At 43.1% G+C, this 23211-nt stretch overlaps 1 protein-coding gene across 1 annotated transcript; it reads right to left on the bottom strand.

Annotated features, from left to right (window-relative positions):
• Positions 1-1291: 1291 nt before the first annotated feature.
• On the bottom strand, positions 1292-20858 carry alox5ap (arachidonate 5-lipoxygenase-activating protein). The gene is made up of 5 exons (XM_063052896.1): positions 20629-20858; positions 20257-20338; positions 7788-7858; positions 3502-3583; positions 1292-1605 (listed from the first exon to the last, which is right to left on the bottom strand). The coding sequence occupies exons 1-5, from the start codon at positions 20696-20698 to the stop codon at positions 1443-1445; spliced, it is 468 nt and encodes a 155-aa protein (XP_062908966.1). The 5' UTR covers positions 20699-20858; the 3' UTR covers positions 1292-1442.
• Between the last annotated feature and the right edge of the window lie 2353 nt (positions 20859-23211).

Genomic DNA, 23211 nt, shown 5'->3' with positions numbered 1-23211 from the left:
GGGCACCACTGCTCAATACAAGAGGACATGGCTTTAAGGTAAGGGGTGGGAAATTCAAGGGGGATATTAGAGGAAGGATTTTTACTTAGAGGTTCGTTGGTGCCTGGAATGCATTGCCTGAATCAGTGGTGGAGGCAGATACACTCGTGAAATTTAAGAGACTACTAGACAGGTATATGGAGGAATTTAAGCTGGGGGGAGGCAGGGTTTAAGGGTCAGCACAACATTGTGGGCCGAAGAGCCTGTACTGTGCTGTACTATCCTATGTTCTATGTTCTAAGTTTAGATCTGGCAGAAAGTTTGACTGCTTGAATTTCCTGTTTTCTTCTGCTGTATCATCCAGTTTAGGAAGTTTTGGTGACGAATATTGCAGGATATCCTGGCAAGTATTAATTGTCAGACCCCCCACCAACAGCAGCAAAGCTGCAATCGTACACATACACACATTGCTCACCACATGCCTTGCTTGCAACGTTTTACCTCTTGTTCCAGACTTTAGAGAAGTTGGGTCATAGGAGGTTCACACCAACATCTGTCATCTGAGGCCTCCGTCTGTCAGAGTTGAACATGCATATTGCATCCTACCTGTCTAAATATGCAAGCCTGGGCAGTACAATATGGAGAACAAGCTGTTGCCCATTTAGCAAGCTCCCCTCCTCCACGCATCTGATGAACCCAAAGGAACGGCAGAAACCAAAGGAGTTGCCAGTCAACATTGAATTCAATGTAGGGCTGCCACAGGGGCTCCAGCTCCAGATTTCCCCATGGGGTTTACTCCCGAAGCCTTCCCCATGAGTGGGTACAGCCACAAGGCAGCGGAGGTTGGAGGTCAGAGTTTTCCTTCTGGATGATCTGCCAACCACGGCTGACGAGCCCCATCTGCCCGATCACACCAGCACCACAGGAGCTGAGAAACTCAAGTTTGTTTACAACCAAAACGACTAGTCCTGACGAAGGGTCTCGGCCTGAAACGTCGACTGCGCCTCTTCCTATAGATGCCGCTTGGCCTGCTGCGTTCACCAGCAACTTTGATGTGTGTTGCTTGAATTTCCAGCATCTGCAGAATTCCTGTTGTTTGCATTCACCATTAGGGGCTCCAGTTGATGTTAGCACTGGACCATTTTGTACAATGAGAAGCCACTCTATGAAGATGTCTCCAAAACTACAGATAGCACCATTGAAATAATCTCTACACTATTGCCCTGTGGCTATAATACAAATTTGACATAGATTGTATCACATTTTATGCCTCAGTGTACATACTCAATCCTCTAGCAGTAATTTAATTTTAGTCAATTTTATTTGCACAACATAACAGAAATAAAATCAAGATAAAATGCTGCAGATAACCACAAAGATACAGTTACAGTTGATTATAATTTGACAGAACTGTAAATGTTTTGTTTCATTAAATGATCATGCTGACAATAGCCCTTATTTGATTAAGGAATGAGAAGCAATGCAGCAGAGGCCTTTGTGACTGTTTGCATGTAAAACAGAACGTTGATCCCAAAGAAGTAGTTTGTTGCGTAGTTGACAATTCCAGCAGTTGACATGATGAAGAGGAATGCCATTAAACGTTTTCCAAAAAAGAAACCAGGGAGGCTGCAAAAATAAGTGAAATGTAAAAGAATTAAAAATACATTGTCAAAATAGAAAATATTGAATTTGCTTGTGTAAATCACAACCCACAAATAAAATTGCAGGGCCATTTTTATTAAGTACATCATAAGCAGGCAGCCCCTGACATGCTGGCGTTGTACCCTGCAGCCTAAAGTCGTACTTGAACAACGATGAGCATTTGACTGATTGATAAATGTTCACCTCACGTTGCTGAGTCTTGCCTGGTGGATCTGAAAAGTTGGAGGCAGCTACCTAAAATTTTCAGCTATGCTTTTCATGGAATAAAATTCACTACCATGAGCACGCATTCATAAAATAATCTCCATCAAGCTTTATTAGTCCTCAAGCTTCTCCTTCAGGAAGTTCACATTGTTGTAGAATAAGTGCCTTGGCCTTCTCCCGGAAATCAAAGAAATCACAGCTTTTTTTTAAGTGCCAATAGTTTCAATGAATTTTTTTGGAAAATAAGCATAGGACAGTAGTTTTGATACTGGCATCAAAACTGTAGAATTCCCATTAGAAATCCTGTGGGAAATTTGCATAATTAACTTTCTCAAGGGTTAGTAATTCCTCATTAACCAGGAACCTAACAATTCCTTGTATTTTTCTAAATTACCTTAGAAAAGGCAAATTTAACCCAGACCCACTCACCTTTCCATACTATTCTAACAATTAGCTGACTAAATCAGATTGAACCCCTCTTTTGTCCCGTTTCTCCTGGTACATTGATTTAATTTGTGAGTTAAATATATCAAACAGAATTACCACAGTAATTGAAATGTGATATTGGACATTTCAAAATCTAGCTGAAAAAATGGACATTTACATCAACCAATTGCACAAGAAATGCAATATTTTTTAAAGGGGAGAAAACCACAATTTTCAGTCTACTGATGTGGAAGTGACATTAGACCTTGAGACAGCTGGGTTAAAGAGGAAGTTGTTGCAAAACAAGACAGAAGCTGTTTCAGAAGATATATTGAGACACTGTGCATTTCTTACAGAAAAGTGAGTGATTCAGATTTACCGCTTGCCCCATGGTCTTCATGGCCAAGCTGCTTGAGAGTGGAATTAAATTGCCCTGTCACCTACAGGTCCAAAGTGCTGACACAGCACTCACGCACTACCTGCCGCTGAGAATAGACATTACTGTACCTTACAGCATGACCACCATAATTTGCCAATGTCAAGTTGGCTGGTGATGAAATAAAAATTTCTTTTTGAAATTCCTAGTTGGAGCGGAATAAAGAAAATCCTGTTTTGGAACTGGCTATTCAAGCAATATAACCTGATGACGAGCTAATGAACTCACTCTCCCCCTATACAGGACATGTACCAGAAGTGCTACATTTGCAGAGCCCTCAGCATTGTCAGGGACCCCTCCCATCCATCCACAGTCTCTTTGACCTCCCACCATCAGGAAGAAGGTACCACAGTATAAGAACAAGGTCAGTTAGGCTGGGTAACAGCTTCCTCCCCCAGGCTGTGAGACTTCTGAACTCCCTACTACCACCGAGTACACATTATTTATGACAGTGCCAGTATCCTGTTGTGTATTTAACTATATGTCATATATGCACTTTATGTCAACCTGTATATCTACAGAATACTTTCATATCTGTTAATATCATTGTGTTAATATTATTTTATGTGTTGTATGTGATATATGTACTGTGTTTTACACCTTGGTGCCAGAGGAATGTTGATTCTTTTACCTGTATACATGTGTCTTGTTGAATTAACTTGAACTTGAATTTGAACAAGATAACCCATTCCATTGTCTCACATCAACATCTCAACCATTGCATGATAAGCACAAAAATCCATAATTTTTAGAAAATTTGTAATTGGATTATTGTGAAACAGAGAATCAATTACCTTTGACAGTTTTCCCCTAAATAGCCAACAAAGTATTTGTACCGCACCACCAAATACAGCAATCCAGCAAAGGCAGCAGGTGCTGACAAAACAAAAATCACAAAAGTGCTGTTTATTGCAAGGTAACAAGCCATAAAGTTCTCAGTATAATTATATCATGCCTACATCAAATATCCAATTCTGCAAACTATGGGGAGCTTAGCTGCAATAGCTCTCAGCTATTGCAGTCTAACCAGAGATAACATTTACAGCAAGATAACCAAGAGGAAAAAGGGCATAAAAGAATTTCTCGTTTATCATCACTAAATTTATTTTTATTCCAAGGCAGATCTGTAGTAGATGTAGTGGCCTGTAATAAGTTTGTTTTGGGCTATAATAGCCTAAGGCATACAAAACAAACTTTTGACTGTATCTTGGTACATGTGACAATAATAAATGAATATGATTAGAATTGGCTCATTATAGTCCTTTGACCTGGCTCGTAAAATAGGTTGGTACTTAAAGTAATATACCACTGAGATTGGTCAATTATTTGAATGAGCACCATCATTTGTAGAATTAAATATAGAATATTTTGGCTTTGAGGCATCTCCTTCTGATATTACTGCAAGAGGACTGAGACAAGATGGTACTGGCAGATTATCATAATGTCAGCAAGACCCAGGAACTGATTGTTGACTTCAGGAGGAGGAAGCCCCTGGTCCATGAGCCAGTCCTCATCAGAGGATCAGAGCTGGAGAGGGTCAACAGTTTTTCATTCCTATGGCAGCACCACTACTTCCTCAGGAGCTTACAAAGATTCAGCATGATATCTAAAACTTTGACAAACTTCTGCAGGTGTGCAGTGGAGAGGATATTGACTGGTTGCACCACAGCCTGGTATAGAAATACCAATGCCCTTGAATAGAAAATCCTACACAAAGTAGTGGATACAGCCAGTCCATCATGGGTAAAGCCCTCCCCACTGTTGAACACAACTACATGGAGCCCCATCGTAGGAAAGTAGCATCCATCATCAGGAACCCCTGCCACCCTAGACATGCTCTCTTCTCACTGCTGACAGCAGGTAGAAGGTACAAGAGCCTCAGGACTCACAACACTAGGTTCAGGAACAGTTTATTACCCTTGAACTGTCAGGCTCTTGATTCACACTCAAGGACTCTTCATCTTGGGTTCTTTAGATTTATTGCTTATTTTTTATTATTATTATTATTATTATTATTATTTCTTCCTTTTTTGCATTTGCAGTTTGTTGGCTTTTGCACACTGGTTGAATGCCCAAGTTGGGTGGTCTTTCATTGATCCTATTGTGGTTATTATTCTATTATAGTTTTATTGACTATGCCACAAGGAAATGAATCTCACAGTTGTATATGGTGACATAAATGTACTTTGATAATAAATTTACTTTATAACAGTAGTGAGGAAAATTATCCAAAAGAGATAGATATAGTGGTCCTAGTTAATGACTATCATCCAATAGCACTTACATCTACTGTGATGGAGTGTTTGGAGAGGTTGGTGATGAAACATATCAACTTCTACCTAAGAAGTGACCTGAATCCTCTCCAGTTTGTCTCTCGTCACAACAGGTCCACAGAAGATGCCATTTCATTGACTCTTCACTCAACCCTGGAACATCTGGACAGCAAAGATGCACACATCTGGATGCACTTTATTGACTACAGCTCAGCATTCAATGCTAATTCAATGATTTAAAACTAATCAAGACCTAGGCCTCAATACCTCCCTGTGTAACTGGATCCTCAATGTTCTCATTTGTCAGTCAGTTTGGATTGGCAATAACATCTGCTCTGCAATCTCCATCAGCACGGGTGCACAACAATGCTGTGTGCTTAGCCCTCTGTTCAACTCACTTTATACTTATGACTGTGGAGCTACACCCAGTACCAATGGCATATTTAGGTTTGCTGGTGACTGCCCGTCATTAGATAAATCAAATGTGGCGATGAATCAGCATATAGGTGGGAGATTGAAGGTATGACTAAGTGGTGCCACAACAACAAACTATCACTTAATGTCAGCAAGACCAAAGAGCTGATTATTGACTTCAGGAGGAGGAAACCAGAGATTCACAAGCCAGTCCTCATTGGGAAATCAGAGGCGGAGGTCAGCAACCTTAAATTCCTGTCTTATTGTTTCAGAGGATCTGTCATGGGCCCAGCATGCAAGTGCCATTACAAAGAAAGCAAGGCTTTCTTAGAAGTTTATGAGGATTCAGCATGCCATCTAAAGCTTCTATAGATCTGTGGTGGAGAGTATATTGACTGGTTGTGTCACAGCTTGGTATGGAAACACCATTGGTCTTGTACAGAAAATCCTACAAAAAGTTATGGATATGGCCCTGTATATCATGGGCAAAGTCCTCCCAACTATTGAGCACATCTGCATGGTGCGCCTTTATAGGAAAACAACATCCATAATCAAGGACCTCCATCTTCCAGGCCATGTTCTCTTCTCACTGTTGCTATCAGGGAGTTTGTACAGGAGCCTCAGGACCTCCACCACCAGGTACAGAAACAGTTACTACCTCTCACCCATCAGGCTCCACTCAACTTCACTCACCCCATCACTGAACCGTTCCCACTGCACTGGACCCTGTCAAGGATTCTTCATCTCATGTTCTCCATATTTCTTGCTTATTTATTAGTTATTATTATAATTATATATTATAATATAATTTCTTCTTTTTTCTCTTTATTTTTGTATTTACATAGTTTGTTTCTGAACATTGCTTATTGTCTACTCTATTGGGTCTTTCATTGATTCTATTGTGTTTCTTGTATTTACTGTGATTGCTCACAAGAAAGTGAATCTCAGGGTTGTATATGGTGACTTTGATAATACTTTTACTTTGAACTTTGATAACCAAAGCCTCAAATGTTGAGTATATAACATGAGGTCATGAAGAAATATTAATAGTGATGCATTTGACGAAATTACCAGTAGGCTAGACAAGGGAGAGGCAGTGGATGTTGTATATTTGGATTTTCAGAAGGCCTTTGACAAGGTGCCACACATGAGGCTACTTAACAAGATAAGAGCCCATGGAATTTCGGGAAAGTTACATACGTGAATAGAGCGTTGGCTGATTGGCAGGAAACAGAGTGGGAATAAAGGGATCCTATTCTGGTTGGCTGCTGGTTACCAGTGGTGTTCCACAGGGGTCCGTGTTGGGGCTGCTTCTTTTTACATTGTACATCAACGGTTTGGATTATGGAATAGATAGCTTTGTGGCTAAGTTTGCTGATGATACGAAGATAGGTGGAGGGGCCAGTAGTACTGAGGAAACAGAGAGTCTGCAGAGAGATTTGGATAGATTGGAAGAATGGGCAGAGAAGTGGCAAATGAAGTACAATGTTGGAAAGTGTATGGTTATGCACTTTGGCAGAAAAAATAAATGGGCAGACTATTATTTAAATGGGGAAAGAATTCAAAGTTCTGAGATGCAATGGGACTTGGGAGTCCTCATACAGGATACCCTTAAAGTTAACCTCCAGGTTGAGTTAGTAGTGAAGAAGGCGAATGCAATGTTGGCATTCATTTCTAGAGGAATAGAGTATAGGAGCTGGGATGTGATGTTGAGGCTCTATAAGGAGCTGGTGAGATCTCACTTGGAGTACTGTGGGCAGTTTTGGTCTCCTTATTTAAGAAAGAATGTGCTGATGTTGGAGAGGGTACAGAGAAGATTCACTAGAATGATTCCGGGAATGAGAGGGTTAGCATATAAGGAACGTTTGTCCGCTCTTGGACTGTATTCCTTGAAGTTTAGAAGAATGAGGGGAGACCTCATAGAAACATTTCGAATTTTGAAAGGCATGGACAGAGTGGATGTGGCAAAGTTGCTTCCCATGATGTGGGAGTCTAGTACGAGAGGGCATGACTTAAGGATTGAAGGGCGCCCATTCAGAACAGAAATGCGAAGAAATTCTTTTAGTCAGAGGGTGGTGAATCTACGGAATTTTTTGCCACGGGCAGCAGTGGAGGCCAAGTCATTGGGTGTATTTAAGGCAGAGATTGATAGGTATCTGAGTAGCCAGGGCATCAAAGGTTATGGTGAGAAGGCGGGGGAGTGGGACTAAATGAGAGAATGGATCAGTTCATGATAAAATGGTGGAGCAGACTCGATGGGCCGAATGGCTGATTTCTGCTTCTTTGTCTTATGGTCTTATTAATGACCAAATAACCAAGGCAAGCTTTTCCTTTCATAAATTATAAGTACATTTTAAACAGACAGTGTTTGAAATTATACATTTGTACTTTACCTTGACTACAAAAAAGTCCAGCAGTCCATAGTAGAGCAAGAAATGTGGGATACACTTCAATGCAGTTATGGCTAAAAATAAAGCAGAAAATGGAGTCAGCTCCAACATGAACTATTTCCAATGATCGGAAAGCAAAGCCAATTCTCCTATTCAATGAAAGGAAGTGTGAACTCCACCTGTAGCTTAACTCTACCTACCACCATTTCTCTTTCTACCTTTTTGTAAAGAAGACATACTGATTTCAGAGCAGAACTGTGCTAGCAGGGGAATAGCTGTGCAGTTATCATTGAACATGTTAAGGATGAGCATGGGAGCGTAATTATGTATGTATCATGTACGTATGGGTTATGCATCCTTCCTGAAGCAGACAATGCAAACCTCTTTGCACTCTTTCATTTCCTGGGAAAAAGCTATGCATTAAACCAAAACCTAACTTTTTTTGTGGAAGCACTACCTTGTGGAACTTCTAACTTCTTTTGCCTAAATATTTCTTAACTCTCTTATGAATAGTCTGATTCTGATTTTAATATTATGTCTTCTTTGTCTAGATACCCCACCAGGAAGAAATCTGGAATTCCAGCTACCCTATAAATTTCAAATTCCAAAAATTCTCAATTATATCATCATGCATTATCAATTTTCTGGTGAATCCTTGCCCTGCTTGTGCATTCTCTATTGAAAACTTGAATACTTCTCCAGAATACAAGATACTCTTTCTACAAACACAAGATGTTCTGACTCAGCAGGTCAGGCAGCATCACGGAGGGGAATAAACAATCAAGATTTTCGGCCGAGGTCTTTCGTCAGGACTGGTAAAGGATGGGCAGTAGTCAGAATAAGAAACTGGGGGGAGTGGAAGCATACAATCTGACAGGTGACAGGTGAAATCAGGTGAGTGGGTAGGGGAGGAAAGATGAAGTAAGAAACTGGGAGGTGATAGGTAGAAAAGGTAAAGGGTAACGAATAAAGAATCTGATAGGAAGGGAGAGTGAACCATGGGAGAAAGGAAAGGAGGAGAGGCACAAGAGGGAGTAGATGAGCAGATGAGGAGAAGGGAAGTGGTAAGAGGGGAGCCAGAATGAGGAATGGAAAAAAAAGAAGGGAGAGAATGGAGAAATTATCAAAAGTTAGAGAAATCAGTGTTCATGCTGTCAGGCTGAAGCCTGTCCAGATGAAACATGAGATGTTGCTCCTCCAAGATGAGAGTGGCCTCATTGTGGCAGTAGAGGAAGAAATGGACCAACATGTCACAATAGAAAAGAAAAGTAGAATTAAAATGGGTGGTCACTGGGTAATCCTACCTGTTGTGGCAGACGAGTGAAGGTGCTCGACAAAGCAGTCCCCCAATCTATATTGCGTATCTCCGAAATGGAAGAGTCAGCACTGGGAGCACCGATGCAGTTATTGACACTGACAGACTTGCAGATGAAGTATTGCCTCACCTGGATTTACTGTTTGAGTCCTGAATGGTGATGAAGGAGAAGGTGAAGGGGCAGGTGTACCACTCATCTCGCTTACAGGGATATGAGCCAGGAAGGAGATCAGTGGGGATGGACTCGTGGACAAGGGTGTCACAAAAAGACTGACCTCTGTGGAAAGCTGAGGATGGGAGAAGGGAGGGAAAGATGCACTTTGTGGTAGGATCCCATTGAACATGGTGGAAGTTGCGTAGAATGATGTTTTGGATATGGAGGTGTTCCATGTGGTAGGTAAGGAGAACTCTATCGCTGTTATGGCAATGAGAGGATGGGGTAATGGTGGATGTCAAGGAAATAGAGAAGGTGCGGGTGAGGGCAGCGTCAATGGCAGAGGAAGTGAAACCCCATTCTTTAACGAAGGAGGTCACTCCAGATGTTCTGGTATGGAAAACCTCATCCTGAGAGTAGATATGGCAGAGACAGAGGAGCTGAGAAAAGAGAATAGCACGTTTACATGTGACAGGGTGGGAAGAGGTATAATCAAGATACCTGTGAAAGTCAGTAGATTTATTGAAGATATCAGTAGATAAGGAGAAATAGAGACAGGGAGATCAAGATAGGGGAGGGAAGTGTCATAGATGGACCAAGTAAATTTGAGGACAAAGTGGAAATTGGAGGCAAAGTTGATGAAATTGATGAGCTAGCTTGGGTGCATGGAGCAGTACCAATGCAGTTGTCAATGTAGAGCAAAAGAGTTGGGGGGCATTACCAGTGAAGGCTTGGAACATGGATTGTTTCATATAGCCAACCAAAAGGCGGGCATAACTGAGGCCCATGCAGGTACCCATGGCTAAACCTTGGGTTAGGAGAAAGCTGGAGGAGTTGAAAGGGAAATTGTTGAGTCTGAAGACCAGTTCCACCAGACAGAGGAAGGTGGTGTTGAGGGGAACTGGTTAGGTGTGTTGTGCAGAAAAAAGCAGAGATTTTTAAGGCCTTCCTGATGAGACATCTTCTGCAGAGTGAGTGCTAATTACAGGAATCACTTGCTTAGAATCATCATTGGTTCAAAACATTTAGATGGGGTGGAGTTTGTTAGGTGTGTTCAGAAAGGTTCCCTGACACAATATGTAGATAAGCCTACAAGAGGAGAGGCTGTACTTCATTTGGTATTGGGAAATGAACCTGGTCAGGTGTCAGATCTCTCAGTGGGAGAGCATTTAGCAGATAGTGATCACAATTCTACCTCTTTTACCATAGCATTGGAGAGAGATAGGAACAGTTAGGAAAGTGTTTAATTGGAATAAGGGGAAATATGAAGCTATCAGGCAGGAACTTCGAAGCATAAACTGGAAACAGATGATCTCAGGGAACTGTACGGCAGAAATGTGGCAAATGTTCAGGGGATATTTGTGTGGTGTCCTACACAGGTACGTTCCAATGAGACAGGGAAAGGATGGTAGGGTATAGGAACCATGGTGCACAAAGGTTGTTGAAAATCTAGTCAAGAAGAAAAGGAAAGCTTACAAAAGGTTCAAAAAAAAAGGTAATGATAGCGATCTAGAAAATTATAAGGCTAGCAGGAAGGTGCTTAAGAATGAAATTAGGAGAGCCAGAAGGGGCCATGAGAAGGCCTTGGTGAGCAGGATTAAGGAAAACCCCAAGGCATCCTACAAGAACATGAAGAGCAAGAGGATAAAATGTGAGAGAATAGGGCCAATCAAGTGTGACAGTGGAAAATTGTGTATGGAACCAGAGGAGATAGCAGAGGTACTTAATGAATACTTTGCTTCAGTATTCACTACAGAAAAGGATTTTGGCAATTGTAGGAATGACTTACAGTGGACTGAAAAGCTTGAGCATATAAACTATAAGAAAGAGGATGTGCTGTAGCTTTTGGAAAGCATCAAGGTGGATAAGTCTCTGGGACCGGAGGAGATATACCCCAGGATAACGTGGAAGGCAAGGGAGGAGATTGCTAAGCCTCTGGCAATGATCCTTGCATCATCAATGGGGACTGGAGATGTTCCGGAGGATTGGAGGGTTGAAGATGTTGTTCCCTTATTCAAGAAAAGGAGTAGAGATAGCCCAGGAAATTATAGACCAGTGAGTCTTACTTCAGTGTTTGGTAAGTTGATGGAGAAGATCTTGAGGGGCAGGATTTATGAACATTTGGAGAGGCGTAATATGATTAGGAATTTAAAGCATAGCTTTGTCAAAGGCAGTTCGTGCCTTATGAGCCTGATCGAATTTTTTGAGGATGTGACTGAAGGTGACTTGAGCATTTATGAAGGTAGAGTAGTCGATGTAGTGTATATAGATTTCAGCAAGGCACTTGATAAGGTACCCCATGCAAGGGTTATTGAGAAAGTATGGGATCCAAGTGCACCTTGCTTTGTGGATCCAGAACTGGCTTGGCCACAGAATGCAAAGAGTGGTTATACAGGTCATAGTCTGCATGGAGGTCAGCGACCAGTGGTGTGCCTCAGGGATCTGTCCTGGGACCCCTTCCCTTCATGATTTTTATAAATGACCTGGATGAGGAAGTGGAGGGATGGGTTAGTAAATTTGCTGATGATACAAAGGTTGGGGGTGTTGTGGATAGTGTGGAGGACTGTCAGAGATTACAACGGGACATCGATAGGATGCAAAACTGGGCTGAGAAGTGGCAGATGGAGTTCAACCCAGATAAGTGTGAGGTGGTTCATTTTGGTAGGTCAAATATGATGGCAGAATATAGTATTAATAGTAAGACTCTTGGCAGTGTGGAGGATCAGAGGGATCTTGTGGTCCATGTCCATAGGACACTCAAAGTTGCTGCGCAATTTGACAGTGTGGTTAAGAAGGCATACAGTGTATTGGTCTTCATCAACCATGGGATTGAGTTCAAGAGGTCATGTTACAGCTATATTGGACCCTGGTCAGACCCCGCTTGGAGTACTGTGCACAGTTCTGGTCACCTCACTGCAGGAAGGATATGGCAACTATAGAAAGAAGAGATTTACAAGGATGTTTCTGGATTGCAGAGCATGCCTTACGAGAATAGGTTGAGTGAACTTGGCCTTTTCTCCTTGGAGTGACAGAGGATGAGAGATGACCTGATAGAGGTGTATAAGACAATGAGAGGCATTGATTGTGTGGATAGTCAGAGGCTTTTTCCCAGAGCTGAAATGTCTATCACAAGAGGGCACAGTTTTAAGGTGCTTGTCATAGGTATAGAGGAGATGTCAGGGATAAGTTTTTTTAAGCAGAGAGTGGTGAGTGTGTGGAATGGACTGCCGGCGACTGTGCTGGAGGCAGATACGATAGGGTCTTTTAAGAGACTCCTAGATAGGTACATGGAGCTTAGGAAAATAGAGGGCTATCGGTATCCCTAGGTAATTTCTAAAGTTAAGTACATGTTTGGCTCAGCATTGTGGGCCAAAGGGCCTGTATTGTGCTGTAGGTTTTCTATGTTTCTATGTTTCTATTTGTTTAGTCATTTGGAATAAGTGATGCATAGAAAAGTTCATCCAGTCTTTAGAACACAAACAAAATGTAGGAAATCTGAGAATGAAATGGGAAATTAAGAGTAAAGTTCTAGTTTCACATTCAATTTTAATAAGCACTTGAGCTGGAAAGTTACAAACCATTTTGGGAAAGCAACACATCTGACTGAGAAAAAACAAAGGGCAGCAGCAATGAACCTTAAATTAAGTCAAAATTAAGGACTACTTCAAAATCCAGTTGGAAGGAAATATAAACATGAGAAATTCTGCAGATGCTAGAAATCTAAAGCAACACACACAGAATGCTGAAGGAACTCAGTAGGTCAGGCAGCATCTATGGAAGTGAATAAACAATTGATGTTTCATGCCAAGACCCTTCTTCAAGACTGGAAAGATGATACAACAGAAACATGCTGTAGCATACCTACGATTCAAGACAAAACATATGTTCGCCAGAAGAAGTGGGATCTCCCAGTGGCCACCCATTTTAATTCCGCTTCCCATTCCCATTCTGACATGTCAGTAAATGGCCTCCTCCACTGTCGCGATGAGGCCACACCAGGTTGGAGGTACAACAGCTATATTCCGTCTGGGTAGCCTCCAACCTGATGGCATGAACATCAATTTCTCAAACTTATGGTAATGCCCCCCTTCACCATTCCCCATTCCCTTTTCCCTCTCTCACCTTATCTCCTAACCTACACATCACCTCCTCCTGGTGCTTCTCCCCCTTTTCTTTCTTCCATGCCTTTCTGTCCTTTCCTATCAAATTCCCCCTTCTCTAACCCCTATCTCGTTCACCTGTCAACTTCCCGGCTCTTTACTTCACTGCTACCCACTTCCAGTTTCACTTCTCACCTTGTGTTTCATTCTCCCCCTCTCCCCACCTTCTAACCCTGATTCCTCATCCTTTTCTCTCCAGTCCTACTGTAGGGTCTCAGCAGAAACATTGGCTCTACTCTTTTTCATAGATGCTGCCTGGCCTGCTGAGTTCCTCCAGCATTTTGTGTGTGTTGCTTAGATTTCCAGCAGATTTTCTTTTGCTTGGGATTGGACTATCACACATATGTGTTTGTCTTTCTTCCGTTGTGAATTTGTCAGCTGTAGAACTCCATGAAACTACTACAAAGAATTACCTTCAGTCTACACTGGATTAAGCTCTAATACCACTCTCTCTGGGCAGGACATGCTGAATTTGCTATTGATATCTGTGCTCTGGGAATGAATAACAAGACAGTGTGCTACATCACTTGTGAGTTCTATTTAAAACTTGTATTTTGCAGGCAAAGGTAGTATCATGACAGCAATGATAAAGTAACTTGGGTGTTTAAAATTAAGGTGGGGTGCAGAATGAAGCAGGTGAGTTAAGTTGATGTGAACAGGCGATGGAATTTGACAGGGAACTAGGGAAGTACCTTAAATGAGATGTATCCTGAACTTGAAAGCTCGGTGACTTGAGAGAAAGACACTTCAGCTGTGCTCATTCTAATGGAGGAAGATCAAACCTGAAGTATTAACCTAAGGTCCTGTGCTGTCAATATTGATGGTAATTCCACCCTCTAACCAGTTATCTGTGTGCAAAAGTCTGAAGGTGCAGGTGGGGGCAGCAATTAAGTGAGAAGATATTTATCCATCTTTGCGACCATTGCTACAGATAACTAACTCAACAGCAATAATTTATTTTCTGATGTATTTAAGAGTATTTTGTGTACATAAAAAGAGAGGTCTTGAGGCAAAACCACAAGAGAACAGAATCATTAAAGCAGTTTATGTAGTTACAAACCTAAAAGAAGAGCTATTTCAGATGGTTTTTATTTCTGCTGTGACATGAAGTAAACTGGACATTGCATTTCATTTGTTGAATATTTAAAGGAATGAGCATATCCCTTTCTTATGCCGCATATTGCTAAAGAGGAAATCCCTTTTCTGAAACTTCCTGCCCTTGTTCTGCTTCTGAGAAGCGTTACCTGCTGCACTGTAGATATTTCTAAGACTTAGATATCAGGCACTTATATCTAAAAATTCAAAACATGAAAAATATATCTGAATACTGCCGGTATGTGGCTACACACTGTCATCAGGTAAATGTTGGGATGCCATTCAGCTGTGTGATTCAGCTTTGTGACATTGTTGTCACAGAGTCCAGTGTTTAGATGCTACCAATACCAAATACCAAATGCACACAGAACACCCTTCAGCCCACAATATTGTGCTGACTTCTTAAGCTATTCTAAGATCAGTCTAACCCTTCACTCCCACAGTGCTCTTCATTATTCTTCCATCCACATGCCTATCTAAGAGCCACTTAAATGCCCCAAACACATCCACCTGTACCACAATCGCTGGCAGTGCCTTCCATGCACTCTGCACTGTCTGTGTAAAAACTGACCCCTGACATCGCCCCTAAACATTCCTCCACCCACCTTAAAAATATGCCCTCTCATATTAACCATAGCCACCCTGGGGAAAAGGCTCAGGCTGGACACTCTATCTATGCCTCTTATCTTATACACTTCTATCAAGATTCTTCTCACCCTCCTTCCCTCCAAAGAGAAAAGGCTAGCTCGTTCACCCTTTCCTCAGAAGATAACATTCCCCAATCCAGGCAGTATCCTGGTAAATCTCCTCTGTGCTCTCTCTAAAGCTTCAACCTCCTTCCAATAATGAGGCAACTTGAAATGAGCACAATACTTCAAGTGTGGTCTAACCAAAATGTTATATTACCTTGCGACTCTTGAACTTAATTCCATGACTAATGAAGGCCAACACACTGCACGCCTACCACCTCGACAACCTGCACAGTTCTGGTTTGCCATGCAGTGTTGTTTCCGCTGTGTCACTTTCTTGAACTGTGCTGCATCCTGAGACCTCTGCTTTCCTTCTGCTCAATCTCAACACTTTTTCTATTACCACCACATTAAGTGCCAGACACTTGTGTTGTATAAAAACATCCAAGATTACGTTGTCTCAGGATTCTTACTGTAATCGTCCTTCTTCTCTCAGTTTAGTTGAAACGAGGAATACAAATGCCCTTCCAGTTTACCTTCTCAACAAAGTGATATTTCATGGGAATCTCTAGCTCGTTTTCACATGTACTGATAAACCAGCAAGTTTGTTAACCATCATTAAACTAACAATGACTTTGCTTGCTTGCTCTTATTTTCCTAATACAGACTTTGCCAAAAGGAGGGTACCCTTACATTTCTTTGTCCAAACAAGCACTACTTTAATCTAACTTTAAAAGAGGAAGGTTCTGTAATTGGTTGACTCTCGATAGAAGAAAATGGGCAAGTGTTCTAATGTTATTTTCTTGTAACTTCTTATGTAGTTAAAACTTATTTATGTAATCATTTCAGGATTGTTTAATGTCATTTCCAGTACACAAGTGTAAAGGACGTTGAAATAATTGTTACTCTGGATTGGATGCAGCACAAAAAATTACAATCAGATAAAGAACACAATAATTAAAAAAATACAATAAATATCAATGCATGAGATAGCTTATGTACATAGATTGATTATATGTACATAAAGTGATGCTAGGCAAAGGAGTGCCTGTACGTAAGGTGATTCTAACAGGAAATGGTAAAGCTGTGGTGGAGGGTGTGATTCGATGGGTTAGTGGGTGGAGATGTTGATCAGCCTTACTGCTTGAGGGAGCTCACTGTTTTTGAGTCAGGTGGTCCTGGCATAGATGCTACGCGGCCTCCTCCCTGATGGGAGTGAGACAAACAGTCCATGAACTGTTTGGTGGTGGTGGTGGGATACTCCATGATATTGCTGGCATTTTTCCAGCACTTTCTGTATCCATGTCCTTGGTGATGGCTAGTGTGGTGCCACTGATGGGTTGTGCAGTTTTGATACTCATTGTAGAGCCTTCCTGTTCGCTGCAGTGCAGTTTCCATACCGTGCAGTGATGCAGTATGTTAGGATGCTATCTGCTGCACATCAGCAGAAGGGTCGTAAGTATGGATGTGCAAAGTCCAGCTCTCTTCAGCCTCCTCAGAAATTAGAGGCATTGCTGAACTTTCTTGATTGTATAGGGTGTGTTCTGGGACCATGAGAGTTTGTGCAAGATCTGCACCAATGTAAAGAGGGGTGTGAGTGGTGAGAGTTCTTCTAAATTGATAACCATCTCATTTGTCTTGTTGACATTGAGGAAGAGCTCATTAGCCTGGCCACAGGCCTCGAGGTCTTCTATCTCCTCTCATCATTCGCCCCACCACTGTTGTGTCATCGGCAGACTTGACAACGTGATTACTTGGGTGATTAGCCACGCAGTTACATGTGAGCAGAGCACACAGCAAAAGGCTCAGCACACAGCCCGGTGGGGAACCTGTGTTGAGGACGATGGGGAGAGGGGGGGTGCTTGTGCAACCTGTCTGTCTGAGGTCTGTCGGTTAGGAAGTCCAACACGCAGCTGCACTGTGGACTAGGAAATTTGTGCTCCACGGTCTGTGGGACAATAGTGTTGAATGCTGAACTGAAATCCAGAAACAGCAATCTGACAGAAATGACCTTGTTTTCTAGGTGTGTCAGGGCCAGGTGCATGGCAGATGCTATGGCATCTGTTATAGAGCAGTTCTGTTGGTAAGCATGAAGGGAATGTTACAATATTAAATAAAAGACATAGACAAATGATGTTTAACACCTTTGAACATAATGGATTCCCATTAGGCTGAGCTACAATTTGCACAGAAGTGCTTGTGGAAGTTCAAATGCAAATTGCACCCAGCACAAAATCAGAGCTTGACATCAGTTTGAAAATGTTTATGTTTAACTAGGTGTCACTAGTTAAAGCAGGAGTGATAATGATCACAATTTTCCACTAAAGTTTCATCCATTTATAGATCTTCAAATTAAAATTAATTTAGTACATTTAATAGACAGGGCAACAAGAAATGCCACTTTATCTAAATTTCTTCAGAAGCCATCTCAATATCACAAGCAAATTATTCTATAAATGTATTACTTTCAGTAATTTAAAATCAGATTATTCACAAATAGTGGCAATGATTAAATATTATTTAATAATAAAACAATTTGTTCATTCTGCCTCGATACTACTCTTAAATATGTCAAGGAACCTTAGCCTCACGGACCCAGGAATATGCCTAATCTGCATTTTAGTGGAAGAGGAAATGAGGCATCAGAAGAACGCACACAAAATGCTGGAGGAAGTCAGCAGGCCAGGCAGCATCGATGGAAAAGAGTAAACAGTCAACACTTCAGCCTAAGACCCTTCAGCAGGAGTGGAGAAAAAAGGATGAGGAGTCAGGATTAGAAGGTGGGGGGAGGGCAGGGAGGAACACGAAGTGATAGGTGAAACCAAGAGCTGGGAAGTAAAAAGTTGGGTAATTGATTGGTGAAAGAGGTACAGGACTGGAGAAAGGGGAATCTAATAGGAGAGGACAGAAGGCCGTGGCAGAAAGAAAAAGGGGGAGGAGAACCAGAGGGAGGTGACTGGCAGGTAAGGAGATAAGGTGAGAGAGGAAAAAGGGGATGGGGAATAGAGAAGGCAGAGGGCATTACTGGAAGTTTGAGAAATCAATGTTCATGCCATCAGATTGATTGGAGGTACCCAGATGGAATACAAGTTGTTGCTCCTCCATGGTCTCATTGCCACAGTAGAGGAGGCCATGGATGGACATGTTGGAATGGGAATGGGAAGTGGAGTTAAAATAGGTGGCCACTGGGAGATCCTGCTTTTTCTGGCCAACGGAGCGTAGGTGCTCAGCGAAGTGGTCTCCCAATCTACACCAGGTCTCAGCAATATACAAGAGGCCAGGCCGGGAGCACCAGATACAATAGGTGACCCCATCAGACTCGCAGGTGTCACCTGGAAGCCCTGCCCCCCTTCTCTATTCCCCATCCCCTTTCCCCTCTTTCACCTTATCTCTTTACCTGCCCATTGTCTCCCTCTGGTGCTCCTCCCTCTTTCCTTTCTTCCACGGCCTTCTGTCCTCTACTATTAGATTCCCCCTTCTCCAGTCCTGTACCCCTTTCACCAATCAATTACCCAACTCTTTACTTCAACCCTCCCCCCGTTTCACCTGTCACCTCGTGTTTCTCCATCCCCTCCCCTCCACTGCCCCTCCACCTCTAACTCTTCACTCCTCATCTTTTTTTCTCCAGTCCTGCGGAAGGATCTTGGCCTGAAACATGGACTGTACTTTTTTTTCCATAGGTGCTGCCTGACCTGCTGAGTTCCTCCAGCATTTTGGGTGTGTTGCTTGGATTTCCAGCATCGTTTATCTTGTTTGTAATTGGGACATAAGATGATATTTTTTTACGTCAAGTTACCGTGCGGAATAGGCCAAGGGCTGTACGGCCCAGCAACCCTGATTTAACCGTAGCCTAATTAAGGGACAATTTACAATGACCAATTAAGATATTTGGACTGTAGGAGGAAACGGGAGGACTTCAGAGGATGCTGGGACTGAACCCCCAACTCCATCGCCCCCAGCTGACCTGGCGCCCATGAGCCTCTAATAACACGGCACTGTGTGCACTACTCCACCAAATCAGTCACTTGACTTGCACGTATTTTTATGCACTAACTTATATTTAAAAAGTCAGAAATGTGGGATCAGGGTTGGGTTCTGCAGCATCTCATGCCTGTTCAATCATTCAGTTATATTACGGATGATTTGTATCTTAAGTCTACCTTATCATCCCGTTTCTATGATGCCGAATAAGGCTACTTAGGCATTATTTTCCCTCTCTCTCCCTCTCACAATCACTCCTTGCCTGCTCTCCATCTTCCACTGGTGCTCCCCTCCCCCTTTCTTTCCTCCAAGGCCTCCCATCCCATGATCCTCTCCTTTCTCCAGCCTTGTATCCCTTTTGCCAATCTACTTTCCAGCTCTTAGCTCCATCCCTCCCTTTCCTGTCTTCTCCTATCATTTCGGATCTCCCCCTCCCCCTCCCACTTTCAAATCTCTTACTATCTCTTCTTTCAGTTAGTCCTGACGAAGGGTCTCCGCCCGAATTGTCGACTGTACCTCTTCCTATAGATGCTGCCTGGCCTACTGCGTTCACCAGCAACTTTTATGTATGTTGCTTGAATTTCCAGCATCTGCAGATCTTCTCGTGTTAGGCATTAACTGACTCAGTTAGGCTGGAGCAGAAACCATTGTTAAATTAACTTTTCCTCAAAAGTTAGGGAAATTCAGATGCAGTCATAAACTCAAGGAGGACCTCCATCCTAAACATTAACTGTTACACTTTCCACTGCTCAACCTGCTTCGTGTTTTAGCATTTTTAATTTACATGATCTGCGTTTATCTCACGTTTCCTGCATCCACAATATTTCGTTTCTATCCGCCGTTTATTATTGAACGCATTTCCTTTTGATTGACCGGTCGGTGATGAAAGACACTGGGAGACGCGTTGGTTTCAAAAACTTCAAACCAATTTCTATCAATCGAGCTGCTTATTCTTAATTAAAGAATTAATCACATTTAATGCAATGCTCTGTTGACTGTAAGTAAAGATAAAGGCAAGCGAAGGTTGGTGAACCATCTATATTTCCTTTACCTATACGAATGCCATGCCGTTACTTACTTTGCCACGTTAACCCGATCGAAAGCTGTGTTTGAAGTGCGCGGATGAACGGATTCGTTCTGCACCGTGTACGCGAAGAAGACTGAAACGGAGAGTACGAACAGTTCTTACTAAAAGACACCAACACACGCGACGGCAATAACTTCAACAGATAGGCAAAAGAGACTGCGGGTGTTTAAATCTGGAGCAACCCGCAAAGCTGGAGGAATTCAGCGAGTGAGGCGGCATCGGAGGCGAGAAATAGAGTCGACGTTTCGGATAGGAACCCTTCCTCGCAGCCGAAACGTCGACTGTTCATTCGCCTCCACAGATTCTACCTGACCGGCAATAACTGATGTCGATCCGCTTACTAGCTCCTGGTCGTTTCCTTACCGTTCTGAAGAGCGCTGAGTACGGTGACAGCGCCCAGAAAGATCACATTGTCCAGAAGTTCAATATCCATTCTAACGACAGAATGGTATCTGTGTCTCTGTACAAGGGAGTATTAAAATTTACAGAGAAGTAGTCGAGGTTGTTTGCTAATTGTATCTCAGCTTTCAATATCACTGTAGTACTGCCTGCAGCAGAAAAGAGAAAATGCGGATCGGTTGTAGTTTGAGGAAGGGTGCGGTTTTAGTGGTGTGGCTTAATTTATTCATAGAGTCGTAGAGCTGTGCATGTGAAGCATAGAAACTGGCCCTTTCGCCCATCTGCGTGAGACCCATATTTGCATCTCATCTGTATATAGTATTTAGGAGGCTGTGTGTGTTACTCCAGATCTCCAGCACCTGCAGAGTCTCTTGTATTTAACTCTCTACCTGGGCTGGGTTACCTGGTGAAGCCAAACTGCGGAATCTTAATTTCGGTGCCGTTTAATGGGATTACTGCAAAGTTTTTGACAGAAGATGTAAAGATTTGGCCCTTTGTCCTCACATGTGAATGCAAGATATTCCTAAGAAGAAGAGTGGGGATTATTCCTGGAATCTCAGTGATAATTTGCCCCTCAATCAATGGAAAAAATTAGACAATGCAATGAGTGGAGGGGCGAGAGCTTGTAGTGCACACAATGCTGTTGTATTTTCTGTGTTTCTACAGAGACTCTACTTAAAAAGTACTTTGTTGTCTGTAACTGTCATATGGGGGTGCTGGGTGGGACCCAAATGCAAGACACAGACACTGAAGTACCAGGAACAGGACTTGACTAGAGAGCTGAGTTAGGGACGTGACTGGATGCAGACTAGGAGCTGGGACAAGAACACAGACTTGGGCTAGGACATTGACTAGGCAAGCGGGACCAGGACAAGGAACTGGGAACTGGGAGCCTGGGCTTGGACTCCAAGCCAGAGACCGGACAAGGACCCAGAACCTGGGTCTTGACTCGGGGTCGGACCCCAGAACTAGGCGAGGACATGACGTGGCTACAGGACTGGACATGGCTTGGGTTCTTCGTGGCTTGGGTTCCTTGAGGTGAGGACATGAAGAGGCTTGGGTTCTTTGAGGTGAGGACATGAAGAGGCTTGGGTTCTTTGAGGTGAGGACATGACGAGGCTTGGTTTTGGACTCCAAGCCAGAGACTGGACAAGGACCCAGAACCTGGGTCTTGACCCGGGCTCAGACTCCGGAACCAGGCGAAGACGTGACATGGTCTTGGGAGTCAGGAACCTCAGAACACAAAGCCGGAAGCCTTGACTTGGTCTTGGGGAGGACAGGAACACAGAGCCTTGGTCTAGTGCATGGGAACATGGAGCCTTGAACCTGAGAGACAGGAACATGGAACACAGATCCGGGACCCCTCCTAGGGAACAGGACACGGGGCCGGGGCTCTACACAGAATGCTGAACACGACGAGATGGTTCCCTACTCTAGGTAGCGGCAAATGGCCGGACCTACCTAGCGCAGGCATGGACACAGAGACAGTTCCAACTCAATGACAGACAGGTCCATATCCTGACACAGCAAAGCTCCGGTCTCGCTCTGGTGGTAGAACTTGACAAGGTTGCAGGGCAAGGCTCCAGACACAGATTGCAGGGCAAGGCTTCAGAAGGAAGGGGAAGGGAAGGGAACAGTCCAGCCCCAGGGTAACAGCAAAGATGGCCTGGCTTACCCAATGGAGGCAAGGATAGGAAGGGACAGATCCAACTGCAGGGTAATGGCAAAGAAGGCCTGACTTACCCCACGGAGACGAGGACAGGATACTGATGAGATGAACCAGCCACCACACTCGAATCCAGGGCCACTTATATTCCCAGCCCCAAGACGAGCATCAGGTGCCTATGATTAAGCCCAACTGAAACAAGGGACAGCCAGAGGACCCGGAGTCCAGAGTCCACAGACTGGACCGTGAACCAGCTCGCGGACTTCACGGACCGGACCATGACAGTAACAAGCTTTTGGACAAACAGATCTTGAAACTGAGTAATACACACAAAATGCTGGAGTAAAAGAGTAAACTCTTTTCCATAGATGCTGCCTGGCCTACTGAGTTCCTCCAGCATTTTGTGTGTGTTATTTGGATTTCTAGCATCTGCACATTTTTTTCATTCTAGGTTTTGAAACTGAATCCATTTCAATTCAAAAAAACAAAGCAGAAAATGTAGGAAACACTCAGCAGATCAGGCAGTATCTGCAGAATGAAAAACTGTTTCTGTCATGGTCCAGAATGGACAGTGGTAGGCATCCAAGTTTCAGCAGTCCAATTCCCGGGAGTACGGTTAGCTGCTGTCGTCCCTTTATGATTGAGACTCCTAACTATTGCCAGCCACATTCCTTCATGGAAAATCTGAGTTTAAAAGCCTCGTGCTGAGCACTCAGTGCTCAATCATAGGAGTTGCATTTCTAGTGCCACTGTTCAAGTCTGGGTCTGGTGTATTCTAGACCCTGCTCTGCTCAGGTTCACCACCATCCATAACTGTGTCATTACAGCACAATTGAGCCATCCTGAACCCATCAGGGAATGAACGCCTGCAAACCACATTG

Source organism: Mobula hypostoma, chromosome 7 (assembly GCF_963921235.1).
Source record: "Mobula hypostoma chromosome 7, sMobHyp1.1, whole genome shotgun sequence".
Taxonomy (NCBI): Eukaryota; Metazoa; Chordata; class Chondrichthyes; order Myliobatiformes; family Myliobatidae; genus Mobula; species Mobula hypostoma.
This window is presented reverse-complemented; position numbering and strand designations above follow the sequence as displayed.